Raw genomic sequence first — 18,605 nt, forward strand, 5'->3', positions numbered from 1 at the left:
CGTGCAGAACACGGCGAGCGGGAGACCAGGGAGCGCAGAGGCTCCGGCAGCGCTGCCCTCTGAACCAGCCCCGAGCCCCTGGCAGCGCTCCCCGCCCGAGCCCACCTCCGTGCCCGTGTCCGGCCGGGCAGCTCCTCCAACCTGGGCTCCTCCAGCCCGGGCAGCTCCTCCAACCTGGGCTCCTCCAGCCCGGGCAGCTCCTCCAACCTGGGCTCCTCCAGCCCGGGCTCCGGGCTCGGCTCCTGCGCGCACCCGCCCAGCGAGCCTCGGCCGGGGCAGGAGCGCACCCGGGGCCGCGGAGCTGGGGGGACCTGCGGGAAGAGGAGGCGAGCGGGGGAAAAGCCGAGGCAGCTGTGAAAGGGCAGCCTGGGAAGGATAAATTATGCTTTGCCCAGGTACAGAGGGTTAAACCCGTTAGAAAAGTTGCTGCGAGAGACGCCGCTGAAAGTGGTGGAAGCAGCTGATTTCTGGAAGGAATTGCGAGCAGCTGGGGATATTTAGAGGGGGATCGAGTCGTTGAATTCTTTCTGTAAACAAGTTTTTGTCTTTCTTTTGCATTTTAAGCCCCTTCTATAGCGTAGGCATCTACACTTCTCTATTTACTTATGCGTGTTTAGGGAATGTCTGTATTCTCTCTATACATTTAGGAGATATCTGTATTCCATATGCACTGTTGAGGTTAAAGCCACAACTGCTCCAGCCCCTGCTCGTGGTAATCCCAGGCTCAAGACCCCGCTCAGGATGAATTAGGCAGCACCCGCCTCTACCCCAGCCCCGCTCCTTGCCCCCCACAATCCCCGACTGTGACGGCACCGACTTTTATTCCTTCTTGCAACTCTTTATCGCAGGAATTTTTCGCCTGACCGAGCCGCAAAGCCCCTTCCCCGGCAAACCGGCCGCTCGGGGCTCGCCCGCACCGGGAGCTGCAGAGCCGCGGATCGCAGACCCCCGGCACCGCGGGCCGGGGATGCGGCACCGGGCCAGGGATGAGGCACCGGGCCAGGGGTGCGGCACCGGGCCAGGGGTGCGGCACCGGGCCAGGGGTGCGGCACCGGGACCGGGATGCGGCACCGGGATGCTGCCCGCAGCTGCGGGGAGAGGCTGCCCCTCACCCGTGTCCGTGGGTTTTTGGCCATCGCAGGACGCTTGGCGCAGAGGAGCAAAACCGATCCCGGCCGTGGCCTCCCGCACCCTCCCACGGACGAACCAGAGGAATTTGGGTTCCTCCTCCCTCTCCACGCGCGGGACCCCGAGGAGTGCAGCCCGGTCCCGGGAGCCGCGGGGCTCGGAGAGCGGTGGTGCCGGTGCCTGAGCTTGGTGCCGGTCCCCGGTGTCCCGAGCGCGGTGCCGGTGCCGGTCCCCGGTCCCGACCTGCCGCTGGGCAGGACCCCGGGGCTTTGGGTGCAGCGCTCCCCGCACCCCGATCCCCGCTCTGCTCGTCCTGCCCCCGAGCCCCTCCGCCGCCGCGGGAGCGGGTTTGGGAATTCAATTCCTCCATTAAAGAGGTTTTCCTGATGAATTAGCCCCCCCCGACGAAGGGATGCGCTTGAGCAAACGCCGGCGCGGAGAGATGGACGGATGGAGGGGGGGACGGATGGCGCGGGACGCGGGGTCCTGATGCGGGGTCTGGATGCGGCGGGGACCGAGCGTGGCAAAAGCCGAGAAGGGACCAACCTCCGAGCCGCGGGTTTTCCTCCTCTTCCTCCCGCGGAGCCGGCGGCACCGAACGGGAGCGGCCCCGGGATCGCCGCTCCGGGATCGCCGCACGGGCAGAGGCTTTTGTCCCCTGGGTGCGGCGGGGGCCGGCGGAGGAGCTTCGCACTTCGGCAGAAAGGAGACGAAATTCGATTCGTTTACATGTTTTATTGTTGTAAACATTAAAATTGTCTTTCTCAAAGAAAGAGTTCTCGGGAGAAAAAATAATAATAATAATTATAATAATAATAATCCGCGTTTCTAACTGTCGTACACCATATTAAAAAAAGGCAGCGACTTTCCCGTGTGCCAAACCGGGGTATACAAAGAAAAATACTACAGAATATGGCAATATTAAAAATATTACTCGAACATAAAATAATATATTAACCGACAATTTTTAGACGTTAAAAAAAAACAAACGGAACAAAACAAACCAAAAATTCAAAGTGCTCAGTAATTTCCAGGGAGTTATGTATAGTATAAGCACTCTGGAAACAGTCAAAAGCTGCTGCATGCAAGATCTGTTTAGCTTCAGACAACAAAATAATCAAGATATAAACTTCTTCTTTAATCAACATCAACAGTACATACAACACTTACAAACAAGGGGTGTCGGGCGGTGTTTACAAACACTATGTGTCCCTTTGGGGGGGAATTCCGGGGGGTAACACTTGTGCCCACCTATTTTACAATTGAGAAAATGTTTGAAGCTTAGATAACTACCAGTCTTTATAAAAGCTACCAGACTACATAGTGTCTGAAATACTATTTATAGAATATAGACATTACTGAAATAGCAAGTGCCTATAACATTGTCACCCTGGAATCATCATGCTTCCCTGGTATGGACAGATTGGGGTTTCTTTTTTTTTTTTTTTCTTAATTCTCCTTTTTTTCAAATTATTTTTTCTTCCCAAACACATTTAGCTTTTCTTTTTGACTTTTTGATTTTTTTTAAGAATTGTTTTCCATGTTTCATCATAAATAGGCACAGAAGAACTTTTTTTTTTTTTTTTTTAAGCCAAACAGCATCTGATAAATTTACAAGCCTTCGCCTTCATTAATGCCACAACACCCACGCAACGTTTGGGGTTTGGGTATGTTACAGCTCTCTTTTACAGCAGAAAACTTTAGTCTTTAGGAGGGTGAGACTAGGAGCGGGTCACCTCAACGCTCGGTTTTGTCACCGCGAGAGTCTGAGCCGCGCGCCCGGCCTTGCCAGACTGGCTTGTCTTTCGCACCAGAAGTCCTTAAAATAAATTCATTTAGAAGCCGATAATAAAAAGTTTATACCATGGTATTTGTGTAGTCCGTGAGCTGCATCCATGATGCCCCAGAGCCAAAATGCCCATCGCGTTCTGCCTGCGGGAGTTTGCAACGCTGGCTGGGTGGGAGCTGGCACCCAGGGGTGCTGCTCGGGGCCCAGACCAGCTCCCCTTCAGGCAGGTGGAGCTTCTCCTCGGGTCAGTGGAAGCACACGGGAAGAGTCTTAGAAAGGTAAAGTGTCCAGAAAAAGTTTGTCAATTATTGCTGGTGGTGGCACCAAGTCTTCCAGTTTCAGGTAGAAAATGCGCTGCAGCCCCTGTGTGCAAAGCGTGCGGAGTTCGGGGAGCTTCCCCAAGAGTTTGGACAAATAGTTGGGGCGATTCAGCCCCCCGTTATTGAAAGTCACATGGTCTTTGAGACAATTTACAATCTTGTTCTGAAGCTCTTCCACCCTCTTGGGTTCCTTAAGCCCGTGCCTCTCTGCAAAGAGAAGGGTGCAGGATGTTACGGGTCTGCCACGGAGAGAGGCGGGCAGGGGAGCAGGAGCGGGAAGGGGGGACACTGACCTGTCACCATGGCCAGGGCAGCGATGCAAGAGAAGGCAGAGATGTCAATGTTCATGTTTTGCAAGTTGGAGGAAAATTCCACGATGGAATCGATCCACTCCCCAAAGCCACGGATGCACTGCAACCGGTGCAGGACCACCCCGTTGCAGAAGATCAGCTTCCCCTCCACGGGGTTGGACCTGGAAGGAAGGGGACAACCCCAAAATGAACTGATGGATGAATGAGAGAGGGAGGAAAATTAGATAGAAAGAGAAAACGGAGGAAAAGAAAGACAGAGGCAAAAGAAAAAAGGAAGACGAAAGAGAGAATGAGCAAAAGGAAGAAAGCGAGAAAGATGGGGAGGGAGAGGAAGATAAAACAAGAAGAGGGAATGAAAGAGAAAAAAAGGAACAAGAGAGAACAAGAAAGAAATAAAAAAAATAAGAAAGGAGAGGATGGGGGAGAAAATCTAAACAACTAATTACTTGAGGAGCAATAAAGGAAGGATTTAAGAGGCACCTAATTACCGAGGAGTTAATAAAATGCAGAGCAGTGGACCTTGAAGGGGTCTGATTCCCCGCCCCGACCCCGCTCACCTGTATGCCAGCCGCAGCACGAACAGCTCCAGGAAGGCAGACTCGAAGAGCAGGTCCTGGTCCGTTTTGGGCAGGTCAGTGAAGCCGGGGATTTTTTCCGCCCACCCTCGGATGATCTCCATGGAGCCGGTCAGGAGATCGTAGAACTGCTGGATGTGCTGGGTGTCGTCACCGCTCAGCTGGTAGTCGGGGTTAGCCTGGAACTGGAAATTCATTTTAAAAAGCACTTAATGAGGTTCTCTAAAGTCTATAACCCGTGAAATTGCTCACCCCGTCCCTGGCCGGGGAGCGGGCTGGGATAACAATTAAAGCTCTCTCTGACCGGTGAGGAAATTAGATGTTCCGGGGCAATTAATTCGATTAGGAACGGCGCTCTCCGTGCGCGGGGGGCCCGATCCCGGGGCGGCGCCGGCGGGGCCGAGCCGAGCCGAGCCGAGCCCCCGGTCCCGGCAGAGCCGAGCCGAGCCGAGCCCCCGGTCCCGGCAGAGCCGAGCCGAGCCGAGCCGAGCCCCGGGCAGGCGGGCAGGGCTGGGCCGAGCCCCCGGCCCCGGCCTCGCCTCTCCCCCCAGCAGCGGCCGCGGGGACCCTCCGCGAGCTCGGTGCCGCTTACCCGGGAATAGTCCAGGCTGGTCATAGCCGGGTTGGAGTCGACATGGGCTCTCACCAGCGCACTGATCAGACTCACCGGGGGAGAGGGGGGAGAGGGCTCCTGGGGGCTCTTCGGTTTGGACGGCAAGCGGCCCCGCCGGCCTTTTAGGCTGTCTGTGCGCACCACTGCAAGAGAGAGCGGTCAGCCCGGCGCCGCGGGGCGCGCCCGGACACACGGACGGACACACGGACGGACACACGGACGGACACACGGACGGACACTCACCCTCCTTGACCATGCCGACGGCCAGGCACTTCTGGAAGCGGCAGTACTGGCAGCGGTTGCGGCGGCGCTTGTCCACGGGGCAGTTCTTGTTGGCCAGGCACACGTACTTGGCGTTCTTCTGCACCGTGCGCTGCGGGCCGGCAGCGACAGCACCGGGTCAGCGCCGGCCCCGCACCGCGCCCGCCTGCATCTTCTTTTCCCCTTGATTTTCCTTTCCCTTTACCCCCTCTCCCCCCCCCCCCCCCTTATTTATTTTCCGGGTTTTCCCCTTTGTTTTCTTCCCTTTCCCCTGTTTTCTGTTCCCGGTTTCATTCCCTCCACCCTTTTATTTTCCCTTGACTTCTCTTTTTTCCCCTTTATATCCCTTTCCTTTTTTCCCCCTTTAATCTCTTCTCCCTTTTAAATTTTTCTTTTCTATTATTTCATTTTCCCTTTTCTTCTTCTACCTTCAAAGATTTGTTTTCTTTTCCCTTGACTTCCTTTTCCCTTTTCCCTCTTTATTTCCTTTTCCCTTTAATTTAGTTTCCCTTTTATTTCCTTTTCCTTACCCCCCCCCTTTATTTTTTTTCCTTTTTCCCAGGGCATTTAACAGGAGAAAATTGACAGCGTTAACATCCAAGCTAACCTCGCAGCTCCTAGCCGTGTTTTATATGCCAAGAGGAGGGAAAGAGACGCTCGGTAAATACAAATCCGTGGGCATTCATATTATTTACATTCCTTGGAGACCTTCTCTATTTAAAATGATAAGATTATTCAATCAGGATGGTGAAATAAAGAGATCACTTAATTTTACCACAGGGAATTCTGTTCCACACGGTTAGCTCAGGCGCGGTTCTCTGTCCTAACCGATTTCCATCTGCGGTCCCCCCGCTGCCTTCCCGCCCCCTGCCCGCCGCCCCTCGCCCCGCTCACCTTGAAGAATCCCTTGCAGCCCTCGCAGGTGCGCACCCCGTAGTGCTGGCAGGCCGCGTTGTCCCCGCACACGGCGCACAGCCCCTCGTTGGACGGGGACCCCCGAGAGGGCGGCGAGGGCACCTGGCCGTCCAGCAGCTGCGGAGCGTGGCCCAGCTGCAGCCCGGGGAAGGCCATGGAGGGCTGCTTGCGGATGGGGTTGGGCACGGCGAAGGGCTGCCCGTCCACGCCGTGGTGCGGCCCGGAGGGCTCGGGGTTCATGGGAACGTGCAGGGGACCCTCGAAGCGCATCTGGCAGCTGGACACGGGGGTGCCGGGGGGAGACTGCTTGAAGGAGAACAGGGACAGGCGGGACACGGGCGTTTTGCGCTGCTCGATCATGTGCGTGGTGGCCACGTAGTTGGGGTGGAAGTTGTGCAGGGAGCCGGGGTCGTCCCACACGGGGCCGTGCTGCACCTGGAAGCCGGGCGTGGAGGGGGTCGGGGGCGACGAGGGCTTGTAGTAGACGGAGCCCGAGTGGGACATCATCTCCTCGGACTGGGGGGGCAGGTGGCCGTGCTGCTGGTAGCCGTGCATCTGAATGTCTTCCACCTTAATGGAGGACTGCTGTCCGGACAGGGGCATTTGGTACAAGCAGGGGGGCTTCACGTCGTAGCTCGTGTTGTAGTTGTCCATAAAGGTACTGAAGCTGGGGAGAGAAGTGGTGGCAGTGATTTCAGTGTTGGTGAGGTCCATGCTAAACTTGACAAACTCCGGAGTTAGGAAATCGGAGCTGTATTCTCCCGAGGAGTGGTAGCTGTAGCTCTGGGAGGCCGGGCTGGCTCCTTGAGGCGAGGACCCATACTGAGCCTGAACACAGGGCATGGCTGCAAACGAAACAGCGTCAGGTAGACTCGGCCCGCGCTGCCCCGCACCGCCCCGCGCCGCACACCGGCGGCTGCGGGGCCGAGCGCCGGGACCCCCCTGCCCCGCCGGGGCTGCCGGGGCCGCGGAGCCGCGGGGACGGAGCGCACCAACCTTCAGCCGAGGGAGCGGCGTTTTCGGGGCAGCCGAGGGCGGACAGCGTCGGAGCGCGGCGGGGAGCGAGGTGTCCGCGGGTTCAGAGCGCGGCGGCGGCTCCAGCCTGCCCGGCGCGACGGCTGCGGGAGACACACGGACCCGCCGGTGAGCGGACGGACACACCGACACACGGAACCCGCCGATCGGGGAGCGGACGGACACACCGACACACGGACCCGCCGATCGGGGATCAGGGACGGGGGACTGACACGCAAACCCGCTGGTGCGGGGACGGACACACGGACCCGCCGATCGGGGAGCGGACGGACACACGGACCCGCCGATCGGGGAGCAGGGGCGGGGGACTGACACGCAAACCCGCTGGTGCGGGGACAGACGCACGGACCCGCCGGTCAGGCAGCCCAGGCGGGGAAGCGACACACGGACGCGCCGGTGGAGGGACAGACACACGGAGGCGGCGGCGCGGTGCCCGGCTCTGGGTGACGCCGCCTGCGGACCCCACGGGCTGCGGGAGCGGTGCCGGAGCACGTTTGGGTTCGGCTGGGGATATTGTCTCGATAAGCGGGCAGGAGGCTCCCCGCGGGCGGGCTGTCACCGGCACCGTCTGCCACGATTCCCTTCTCCACGCCTTTCGGGAAGCCGCGGCGCGTCTCCCGGGAGAGCGGGCGAGGCGGTGCCGGTGCCGGAGCGGGGCGCGGGTGACAGCCAGCCTGGGCGGACCCGGCTCGGCGGGTGACACTCGATCTCGGGCAGCGCGACCCGTCCCGTCCGGGGAGCCCGAGCGGGACCCGCCAGCAGGTGGGACGGGACGGGACGGGACGGGACGGGACGGGAAGGGACGGGACGGCGGCGCATCCCGCGCCTCGCGCGCGGGACCCCGCATCGGGAGGGGGGCGCGGGAGGCGGGACCGGCCGGGCACTCACCGGGGAGCGGAGCGCGGCGCGGGGCGCGCATCCAAGAGCGGGCGGAGCGGCGGCGGCGGCGGCGGCCGGACTGTGCCCGCCCGCAATGTGCCTTTGTTTATGTGGCCGCGGCCGCCGCCGACCAACGTGCGCCGCGAGCCCCCGCGCGTCACCGCGCGTCAGCAACGCCGGCCAATCAGCGCCGCCGTGGGCCCGCCCCGGGCACGCCCCCTCCCCGCGCGCCCTTTTGGGACGTTTCCGAGTGCTGACGTCACGCGGGGGGGGACGCGCCCCGGCCACGCGCGGGGAGGGGGCGTGACCTCATTTGCATAAAGGGCGGTGCCGCCCCGCCCCCCTCGCGTCACCGTGACGTGAACACCGGAATAGCGCGCGGCCGTGAGCTCGGGATTAGGGACAGAAACCGGGATTAGGGAGAGAGAACCGGGATTAGGGAGAGAGCCGGGATTAGGGAGAGAGAACTGGGATTAGGGAGAAAGACGGGATTACGGAGAGAGCTGGATTAGGGACAAAACCGGGATTAGGGACAGAGAGCAAGGATTAGGGACACAACTGGGATTAGGGGCAGAACTGATATTAGGGACAGAACCGGGATTAGGGACAGAGAGCTGGGATTAGTGAAAGAACCGGGATTAGAACAGAAACAAGATTAGGGACAAAACTGGGATTAGGACAGAGCTAGGATTAGGGACAGAGCCAGGATTGAGCCAGAATTGAGCTGGGATTAGAAGAGAGCTGGGACTAGAACAGAGCCGGGACTGGGACAGAGCTGGGACTAAAACTGTGACTAGAACAGAGCTGGGATTAGAACAGAGCCAGACTTCTTTTTTTTTTTTTTTAATTTTAACTTTATATGTTTTATTGATTTTAATTTTTAGGATTTATTTATTGCAGTATTTTTAATTTGAGTTATTTATGTTTAATTTTTATTTCTCATTAGTTTTATTATTTTCTATTTTATTATTTTTTATTTGTTTTTATTTCATTGCTTATCTTGATTCATTATTTCCTGTGCTTTATTTATTGTTTCATTTGGCTTTTTCTTGTTTAATTTATGAAGTTTTCTTTTTTTATGTATTTCAGCTTTACTTATTTAAATCTCCTTTATTTATTTATTTATTTATTTAAATGGCCGATGTTTATTAATTTGTTTTATTAAATGGCTGATTTTTATTGACTTATTTAGTTAAGTTAAGGCTGATGTTTATTTATTAAAATGCACATTGGGGTGTGGGGGTTTTATTATTATTATTATTATTATTATTATTATTTTATTTAATTTTATCTCTCCCCAGAGTTTCCATCATTCCCAGCCCAGGCCCATGTCGGTGTGACTGGGGAAGGGACACAGAGCAGAGCTGGGGCAGTGCAGTTCAAGGTGCCGTGTTAATTAAAAGCCGGGATCTGGGCTCCCAGCGGTGTCCAGCGGTGATGGGGCTGAAGATGAGGAGCGCAGAGGGAGGGAGGGGACACGGCCACGGCCACGGTGGGGTGGACAGGGGACAGCTCCAGGGCCTGTCCCGGGATGTCCGTTCTGTGGGACGGAGCTCCCAGGCCGGGATAAATCCCCAGCGCCCCCCAAAGCCCAGCCTGCAGCCGGCCCTGCCCCGCTGGGAGCGCCCAAACTGCTCGCAGAGCCCAGAGCGTCCCCACGCCGAGCGCTCCTGATCCTACAGAGCTGCTCCTGGGATCCCCAGCAGCGTGAGACGTGGAGGAGCGTCCCGAGGGTGGGACACCACGGGCGTGTCCAGAATGCCATTGCTGGGGTTGTCCCCATGGAGTTTGTCTGGAAAGGCTGAGCTGGAGCAGAGACCAGACAGAGCAAAAGGAACAAAATACGAATTTATTGAAGGGATCCACCTTGGGCAGTTCAAGGACCTGGCTGGGGCTGCACACAAATCAAATCCTGGTCACGAGTTTTACACTTTTGTAAGTTTTGGTTCATCTGCATCTTGGAGTCAATTATCCAACCACAGCCCCAGGCTATGAACTCTCAGCCCCTGCCTTGCCCCCTTTCCCTCGCTGTTGTTGATAATTTTTGGGTACCAGCTGTCCCTGATTCTCCAGCTGGGATGGAATTGTTTTGTCCAACTCCACTGTGAAGAGAACTCATCAACACCCAACATGAACTTTCAGAGTTACACACCGAGCAGCAGAGATTCTAAAAAAGATAAAATCTAAAACCCAAAGCATCAGTGGGGTTCACCCAAAGGAGGAGCAAGTCCAGCTGTCCTCAGCTGCATCCCCAGCATCAGCCACATCCCAAAACCTCGTCCAGCCTCCAGCCCAGCCACACCAACATCCAGCCAGGGCCCTTCTAGGGCTAAGTGAAACATCTAATTACCATATCCTTAGAATAGATGTAATATAAATTTCATTACTCACTTAAAAGTTCTAAAGTTAACAGCATAAACTTGAAGTTGAGTAATTAAGTAATCCTTATATAGACACTTATTAAAGTATTTATACATATTATCTTAAATCTACATCTATCATTTTGCCAATTAAAATTAGGACTTTAATTGCAATTAAGTAATTTAATTGCCAATTGAACAGCAAAATTGCTAAGTGACTAATTTTAATGCCTATTTTAATTACCAATCATGACTGGGGAGGGAGCTAATCAAGCAGTATCAGAGTAATGATGTGAAAAAAAGCGGAGAACAAACATTCCAGACTCCATGCTTTTAAAAAAGAACTCCAAATTAAATAACTGCAAACACAATTCCAGACATGGGGATATGCTGAGTTTGGGTATCCGGAGGCAGGAGCACAAAGAACGCGTTTAATTACAGCCAGCTCTTCCCCCAAAGTGCTGATCGTGGAGGGCTCTGTGTCCCTGTGCTGTCCCCTGGAAGCGAGGTGGCAGTGGGGACAGGATGAGCTCCTGTAGCACAGCAGCACCCGAACCCACAGCTCTGGGCAACTTCCCCAAAACTGGGAAATGGGGTGGGTGGGCAGGACCACAAGCACTTCTGGGATGCACTGCCCATATTGGGAAGCCCAAAAGAGCAAGCCCATCTTCCTGGCAGGCTCCAGACACCACGAGTGAGGAATTCCAGCACACAGCTCCTGCAGGGTCAGGCCAGCCCAGCTGGTCCCACAGGCTGTGCTCTGCAACCCAGCCATGAGTGGAAGTGCATCTGCTGCTGCCATTTCCCAAAAAAACCCAAAATCCGTGTCAGTCCTGGCTGTGAGTGCAGCCAAGTGCCGAGGAAGGGAAGTCAGTTCTTGTTTAGGATGAGGCCCAGGAACACTTGAGCGGCTGCTGGGGCTGTTCCTGTCCTGTAGGAAAAGTGCAGCGGGATCTCCAGCACCGTGGGGAGGTTTTCATCCTCTCACTGCTGAGGCAGCTTGGGAGGGCTCCACTGGCAGCGTGGCAGCTCTTGGGGTGCACTGTGAGCATTTGGGGAGCACTGTGAGCACTCGGGGAGCTCTGTGAGCTCTTGGGTGCACTAGCAACCTCTGGGGCACGCTGGCAGCCCTTGGGGTGCACTGGCAGCAGGGTGGCCAGCCCGTGGGCAGCAGCCAGTCTGGCCAGGCAGGGTCAGGGCCGTGCCCCAGGCCATCAGCTCCCTCCTGGCAGACCTCAGCGGGCACAGCACGGCACGGCAGGGCTCTGTTTGTGGGGTATCTCAAACAGGGTTTCGTTGCCTCTTCCATAGACCAAAAGTTCCAGACTGGCAGAGAGGTGCTGATGGGAAAAGTCACGCTGTGGATCAGCTGCACCCAGCTCCCCTCCAGCCACACGGGCAGCTCCAGGATGGGCAATCACATCCAGAGCACACACACGTGTCCCAGATCACACATGTGTTCCACGAGACCATCCACCCTCCCATGGCACACGAGCAGCTCTGACAGACTCCGGGGCTGTGTCCATGTGGATGACCTGGTGAAGGTGGATGTCCTGATGGGAAGTCAGAGCGTGGGGGTCTCCCTGCCAGACTTGGATGTGAATGGGCCATGTCACAAGCACTCCATCATTCCCCTTAGATTTCCCTAAAACATCAAATGGAGGTTTATTCTCCCTTTTTCCCCTGCTCTGGATCCACTCCTGAAGCTCAGTGGAGCAGGCGGTGAGGCTGACACGAGGTGTTCACACAGCAGTGCCTGTTCCCCTGGCGTCTCTTGTCAGCATGTGACGGCTCCATGGAAGCCGGGAAGCCGCGTTTTCCCTGTGTCACTGCCGGCCAGCACCACGGGCCACACAGCAGCACGTTCCAGGCCCTGAAGGCAGCGATGCTCACGGTGTTTGATGTCCGGCTCCGCTGGCCACGTCCTCGGTCCCACAGCCACGATGTTCCTCTGCCGGGGAGCGGGACTGCACGGAGCGGGTGCTCCCGGGACGGCCGCGGTTGATATCCCCGAGGTGAAAGGCTGAACGGGCCATATGGGGCTCGCTGCAGCCCGTCTGCTCCCTGCCCAGCCGCCAACATCTGCCCGCCTGCACCCAGCTGTGCGGGCACCGCTGGAGGAGCCACGCTGCCCCCAGCCCACACCTGGCTGCGGGGCCGAGTCCTGGGACTCCCTGCATCCCATCCCCATCCTATCCCATCCCCATCCTATCCCATCCCATCCCATCCCATCCCGTCCCGTCCCGTCCCGTCCCGTCCCGTCCCGTCCCGTCCCGTCCCGTCCCAATCCCTGTCCCTACCTGCCTCCTCCGCGGGCGCGGAGCGGCCGGAGCCGGAGCCAGGACCTGAGCCAGGACCGGAGCCGGTACCGGTTCTGTCGCTCCCCTCTCCGCTGCCGCCGCCCGTCCGTGCCCGTCCGCGGTGTCAGTGACGGCAGCGCCGGGGAGCGGCCCCGGCTTGTCCCTCTGTCTCCTCCGTGCTGTCTCTCTGTCCCCCTGTGCTGCTCCTCTGTCCTCTCCGTGCTGTCCCTCTGCTCTGTCCCCCTGTGCTGTCCCTCTGTCCCCCTGTGCTGTCCCTCTGTCCCCTCCGGGCTGTCCCCCACAACTGCTGCTCAGTGCTCCCGCATAGCCGAGGACTGGGGAGTGGTTTGTGTTTTGATTTGAGCGGTTTTTTATTTGTTTTTTGGGGGTTTTTTTTTGGTTGGTTGGTTTGGGGTTAGTTGGGTGTTTCCCACCCGCCACACACCCTCCATGTTCCATCACCACCACCCTGGTTCAGGGAGTCTTCCTGCTGGAAGTTTGCACAGCTCCAGCCCCGGTTCTGGGGGGCTCAGCCTGGACAGAAGGAGGCTCAGCGGGGCCCTTGTGGCTCTGCACAAGTCCCTGACAGGAGGGGACAGCTGGGGGGGATTTGGGATCTTATCCCAGGGAACAGGGACAGGAGGAGAGGGAAAGGCCTCAAGCTCTGTTCAAGAGCAAATTCCCTTTGGATATTGTGGAAAATTTCTTTTCTGAAAGTGTTGCCCAGTCCTGGCACAGCTGCCCGGGGCAGTGGTGGAGTCCTCATCCTTGAATGGATTTAAAACATGTGTGGATGTGGCACCTGGGGACATGGGTCAGTGGTGACCTTAGCAGTGCTTGGGGAACAGTTGGACCCTGTGATCTCAGAGAGCTTTTCCAACCCAAACGATTATGTGATTCCCTGATTTTAGGATCAAACAGGTCCAGCCCTGCCTGGGGTGCGGGGTTTGATATCAGACATGAGTCCTCTGGATGCAACTGATTCCAGCAAACAGACTATTTCGAGTGCCTGGTGAAGTTTTCTTACATAAAACACATCTCCAGACTCACCCCCACGCACACACGCTCAAACGCAGGCGTCGGTCGGGTTTTTAACTTGGCAGCATTTTCCTGAAAGGCTTGGAAATGCCAAAAGTAGTAACTACGCTGCCGAGTCTGCTGCAGCTTTTCATCTGCTCTTCAGTTCTGAACTCCTGCTCTCGGACAAGGATGCCAGCCAGGCTGCAACAACAGGACAAGAAGCCTGAGCCTGTCCCAGGAGTGGCACAGACCCCTTCGGTGCCCGGAGGGCTGGGGAAGGACCAGGAATCAGGAGCAGCTCCGCAGGGACAGGCTGGCAGAGCTGCACCATTCCCACTACTCCCTGGCATTGCAGGGACATCACTGCACCGTCCCCCTCTGGAATTCTGTGTGTGGGGCCACGGAGCTGCCTGTGGATGTCCACGGGAGCACCAGGAGGGGGGTCCTGGGGCCAGCTCTGGCCACGGTGCTGGGAGAGGTGTCCAGGGTCTGCGCTGGCCACCCTGCTTCTTTGGGAATTGTCTTATGGATTCTGCAGGCTGTTCTGCAGCTCTGGAAAACCCTGGAAGACAATACTCAACTGAAGTATTTTTGCCACAGACAGTCAAAAATAGCATAATTGCACATTGTTTGTCCTGTATTTTGGGAATTACTGACACAAGACACAGAAATCTGGTTTCATTAACTGCTTTCATAAAGCAGTATGTATTTTGTTGTTTTAAGTGAAATCCCTTCTTGGTTTGGGAAGGCTTTGCTCAACATATCAGGGATCCTTCTCCTCAGAAACATGTTCCCTGGAAGGCACTGCCACGCAGGAACACAAGTATCCAGGGAAGCTGGAAAAGGGGTAGGTTTCCAGTGCCTGGTCATAGAGGGAGGAGCTGCTGGCCCCATCTCCAGATGGACAAGGCTGCCCAGAGGTCCTTGCACACACTGAGAGGTCAATGACGAGCTCGGAGCAGAAGCCAGGAGAGAGCTGACGCAAAGCCCGGGGTTTTTCCTCCAAGGTGTTTCTCATTACATTTCTCACTACAGGGGCCTCGTCACAGCAGCGTGAGGTCACCGGGGGCTCATATCAGGAGCCACATCCCCAGTGCCAGAGCTGCCTGTGCACAGAGGGGCTCCTGGGGACACCAGGGCAGCGTCATCGCTCCATAAAGCCTCGCACACGTGAGACAATTGCCGAGGAATGTCTGCTCCCTCTGAGCCACCCCAGGCTGTTTCTGTCAGCCCAGCCCCAAACCATTTGCTGGAGACCTCACAAACCATTTTCTGTGCCATGGCCTGGCTGCCAGAGGCAGGGAGGGTGAGCACAGCCCAGCAGAAGGCAGCCCTGACCGCTCACCTTGGAGCAGGCACATCCCAAGGCTCTGTGCCCGCAGCCAGGGGGGAACGGTGCCCAGGGCATGGCCAGCGGGAGCCTTGCCCTCCCTGCCTCGGGGCTGGAGGGGCCCCGTCCTTCCCCTTTGCTCACAGCTTAACAAAATCATTTTCCACTGAGGCTGTGAGCCTTCAGGCCTGCCGAAGCAGAGCTATTTTGAGCATTTCCCTCAGCATCCCTGAACGCCGTTGTGCTCATGACTGGTGAGTGGGAGATCCATGCACGCACATCTCCGGAGAGTGCCAGCCCAGCCCCTCGGCGCCAGCCTCCCCCTCCTCCTCCTCCTCCTCCTCCTCCCTGCCCGGCTTCTGGGCTGGAATGGTGGCACAAGCAGAGCCCCCGGCAGTCACAGGCTGTGCTGGGCTGTCCTGGATGGGTGGGTGGCTGCCCTGGGCACCCTGTGTCACACTGTGCCCGACACGAGCTGTGTCCCCTCAGCAGGACGCGTCCCTGGCAAGGGCTGCTCCCAGGGATGGAGGGTTTCCATCTCTCTGCTCCCTCGGACAGCCCCAGGGACAGCCAGGTCTGCAAAATACGAGATTCATTTCTAGAGGGGGCCTGGCTGTGTTTTGAATTCATGCTCTGAACTAAGGCCCTGCAAGTGTTCCAGGCCAGGCTGGACACTGGGGCTTGGAGCAACTTGGGACAGTGGGATGTGTCCCTGCCCATGGCAGGGGTGGAACACGATGAGCTTTAATGTCCCTTCCAGCACAGACCATCCTGTGCTCTGTCATCCCCAGCCCAAGTTCTAAAATACAATCTCCTTTGGGCAGGAGCTGCTGGAACCTTCCTTCCCTTCGAAGGTCCCGATGATGATGATGATGATGATGATGATGATGATGATGATGATGATGATGGGTGCAACAGCCACAAGCTGAAGCTGTGAGAGCATCCAGGCCGTGTGAGGACTGCCGATATCTGCCCATGGAGCAGGGAGTGGCTGCTGCTTCCTCTCAGGGCTGTGGTTGAGCGCTGGGCTTGGCAGCCATGGGTCAGGGCTTGCACTGCTGGGTCTGAGAGGGCTTCTGGGGTTCAGCATCCTGTGTTAGTGCAGCCACCAGTGTGACAGTGTCAGCTCTGCTGAAAACCTCACACCGTGCTGTGGGCTTCACGAAAGAGAGGTAAAATCAAGAGAAAGCAGCTCCTGAGAGTCAGGAATTTGCAAAACTCTCCATGTCTGTGATGGCTGCTGTCATTAGAGGGAAATGGCAGGGAGAACAAACCCATTAATGCAGCTGTTAATTGAAAACAGAACTGTGTGGAGAATGGGGTTTGTAATTATGAGAACAGTTATTAAAATACCATTTTTCCTTTTTAAAATGCCTGACTTCAGTACAGAGTATGGACGAGTTAAGTTTCAAAAAGTTAATGATTTCCTGTGCTTCAGAAAGAGAGGCCTAAGCTGAAAATGATTTACCTAAATTGTCAGGACAGTTTTTCTAATTACCAGTTTTAAAACACGGTGGTACAGTGTGGGCTGAGCCTCAGTTTTACTTTCAGTCTGGAACGTGCTCCCCTCCCAGGCAGGTCCTGGATGGGATGGGATACTGGGATGGGATATTGGTGTGGGATACTGGGATGGGATACTGGGATGGGATGGGTTCTAAGATCCCTTCCAGACCAACCCATTTTGGGATTCCCTCATCCAACAACCATAAGGGTCTCCAAGCTTTAACTCTTCTTTCCTTCTCTCAGCACTTCTTTGCTTCCAGCAAAGCTCAGCTGGAATCCAGCACAAGTGTAGGATGGACACACACCCAGTGGTACAAAAATATACACTCACCCTTTCCTGCCAGTGGAATAATCATGGAGAAACAGGCAATTAATCATGCACAATAAATAATTTAGTCTTTCTTGCAACACTTGAAGCACAGCAAGTAAAAAAACACTGATTTGAGAAGAGTAGTATTAAATAAAACTACACAGAATTAAGTTCAGCCTGCACACTGAATGGAGGAAAAACTGGGTTTTATTCAATTTTAATTAAATGGGATCTGGTTCTTCAATATTGAAAAACTAGATTAAAACTGAGGCAAAAATTGAATCCCATTAATATTACCAGTAAATAAAAATACATTATTTTTTGGTTGAGGGAGCTTTAATAATAAGAGGCATCATAAAGAGAGAAATCAAAACTGGATTGTACATTCACCAGATTGTTCAATACAAAAGCCAACAAAATTAGGCCATATTGATGTGACAAGCAAGAAGAAATATATTCGTTTCCAGCTCACAACATTCTGCTACAAGATATCATTGGCAAACCAAGTCAATTTTGATATCAGTGGGACCCGATTAAATGAGCCCACACCTGCAGCAGGAATCCCACAGGCCTGGCCCCTCCTGACACACGAGAGGTGATGGAAATGGATTTATTGCAGCCCCTGCACTGCTGTCCAGCGGGGCCTGAGTGGGCAAGTGCTGCCAGGCTCGGGGTGGCCACCGCAGCCACTGCCACATCTGGGGGACAGGAAACCCAGGAAAGGTGTTTTATAAATATCTGCAATGATATTGAGGTCTTAATGTTCGAAATGCTGAGAGCCTGGATAATGAGTGTTGTCTGGAGCTCGCCGTGGAAGGTGACGGGTGACGGGATATAAATATGTATTTCCAAAGCTGTTCCAGGAAAAAGAAACAAAAAATTGGGTCCGGAAGAGAGTTCCTGATACCCATACCTTAAAAATGTGATACAAAGCAAACAAACTGAAACACAAATATTTACCTCAAGCGTTTCTGCTTTCTGGGGACAGAGTGAGAGCTGCAAAGGGAGAATGAGGCTCAGGGAATAAGTGAACATTGAGGGGAATATGATAATAACATTAACAATAACATTAACAATACTAGTAACAATAATAGTAGTAGCAGTTATAGTGGTAATAATAATAATAGTAATAATAATACAGTAGTGCACTCTTTAAGAGTTAGGGTAAAATATTTTAATCAGACATTCTCCAAGCAAATCTAAAGTGTCCTGTTGAGTGATCTGCCCTAATGAGGCTCCACGTGGGTTTCCAGAGCAGCTCCTGCCTTGGCTCCCAGGAAGGGCAGTGAATTAAGGCCTGTGAGCAGGCAGGAGCATCCCGCTGCCTGGACAGCTTTATTGCCAGGGTACCTGGGTAATTGTGCTCCAGCCTGGCCTCCCGAGCCTGGCACAGGCCTCCTATCTGCCTCAAATCCTGAAATGCTAATTTTCATCTCTGATTAAGCTGCAGACCAGTCGAGGCTCCTTTTATTAAGTCAGGCAGACTCCTACCTGCTTCCCGAGGGCTAAATTTGTCTGGGAAAGCCATTGGAATATTGTGTAATTAATTTGCCAGTCAAATAATTTCTTCAGGGCTCTAATTTACTTATCTGTCTGCAACACTAATGAATCTCCCAGCTCAGTACTTTAATCATGTTTTCTGCCTTTTTATTTCCTTTTTTAAACTCCAACTTTCCTAATTGTTTACTGTGGGCTCATCTGTAACCTGTATTTTGGGGATGTCTTTGTTCTCACAATAAAACCCAGCCGAGCACGTGGACTCTGTAGTTCTCCTTCATGATTGGCAGCTGCTGAATGCCTTCTTTGCTTTATTCTTCAATTCCAACAAGCAAGAGAGCTGAGTCAATAACAGTCCAAGATGCAAAGGTCCAGGAGAAAAAGCCATTTGTATTTGGAGGACTTGAGGTGGGAACTTCACTGCAGCCCGGTGTAAGCTGTGCGCAGGACTTCCTAAAA

The 18,605-nt window shown here is 54.9% G+C and overlaps 1 protein-coding gene across 1 annotated transcript; it reads right to left on the reverse strand.

Annotated features, from left to right (window-relative positions):
• Window positions 1-1,883: 1,883 nt before the first annotated feature.
• Window positions 1,884-6,939, reverse strand: NR4A2 (nuclear receptor subfamily 4 group A member 2). Its single transcript, XM_062498390.1, has 7 exons — window positions 6,909-6,939; window positions 5,892-6,757; window positions 4,980-5,109; window positions 4,716-4,879; window positions 4,106-4,308; window positions 3,531-3,709; window positions 1,884-3,444 (listed from the first exon to the last, which is right to left on the reverse strand). The coding sequence occupies exons 2-7, from the start codon at window positions 6,753-6,755 to the stop codon at window positions 3,188-3,190; spliced, it is 1,797 nt and encodes a 598-aa protein (XP_062354374.1). The 5' UTR covers window positions 6,756-6,757; window positions 6,909-6,939; the 3' UTR covers window positions 1,884-3,187.
• Window positions 6,940-18,605: the final 11,666 nt, after the last annotated feature.

The sequence above is a fragment of the Cinclus cinclus genome, chromosome 9 (assembly GCF_963662255.1).
Source record: "Cinclus cinclus chromosome 9, bCinCin1.1, whole genome shotgun sequence".
Taxonomy (NCBI): domain Eukaryota; kingdom Metazoa; phylum Chordata; class Aves; order Passeriformes; family Cinclidae; genus Cinclus; species Cinclus cinclus.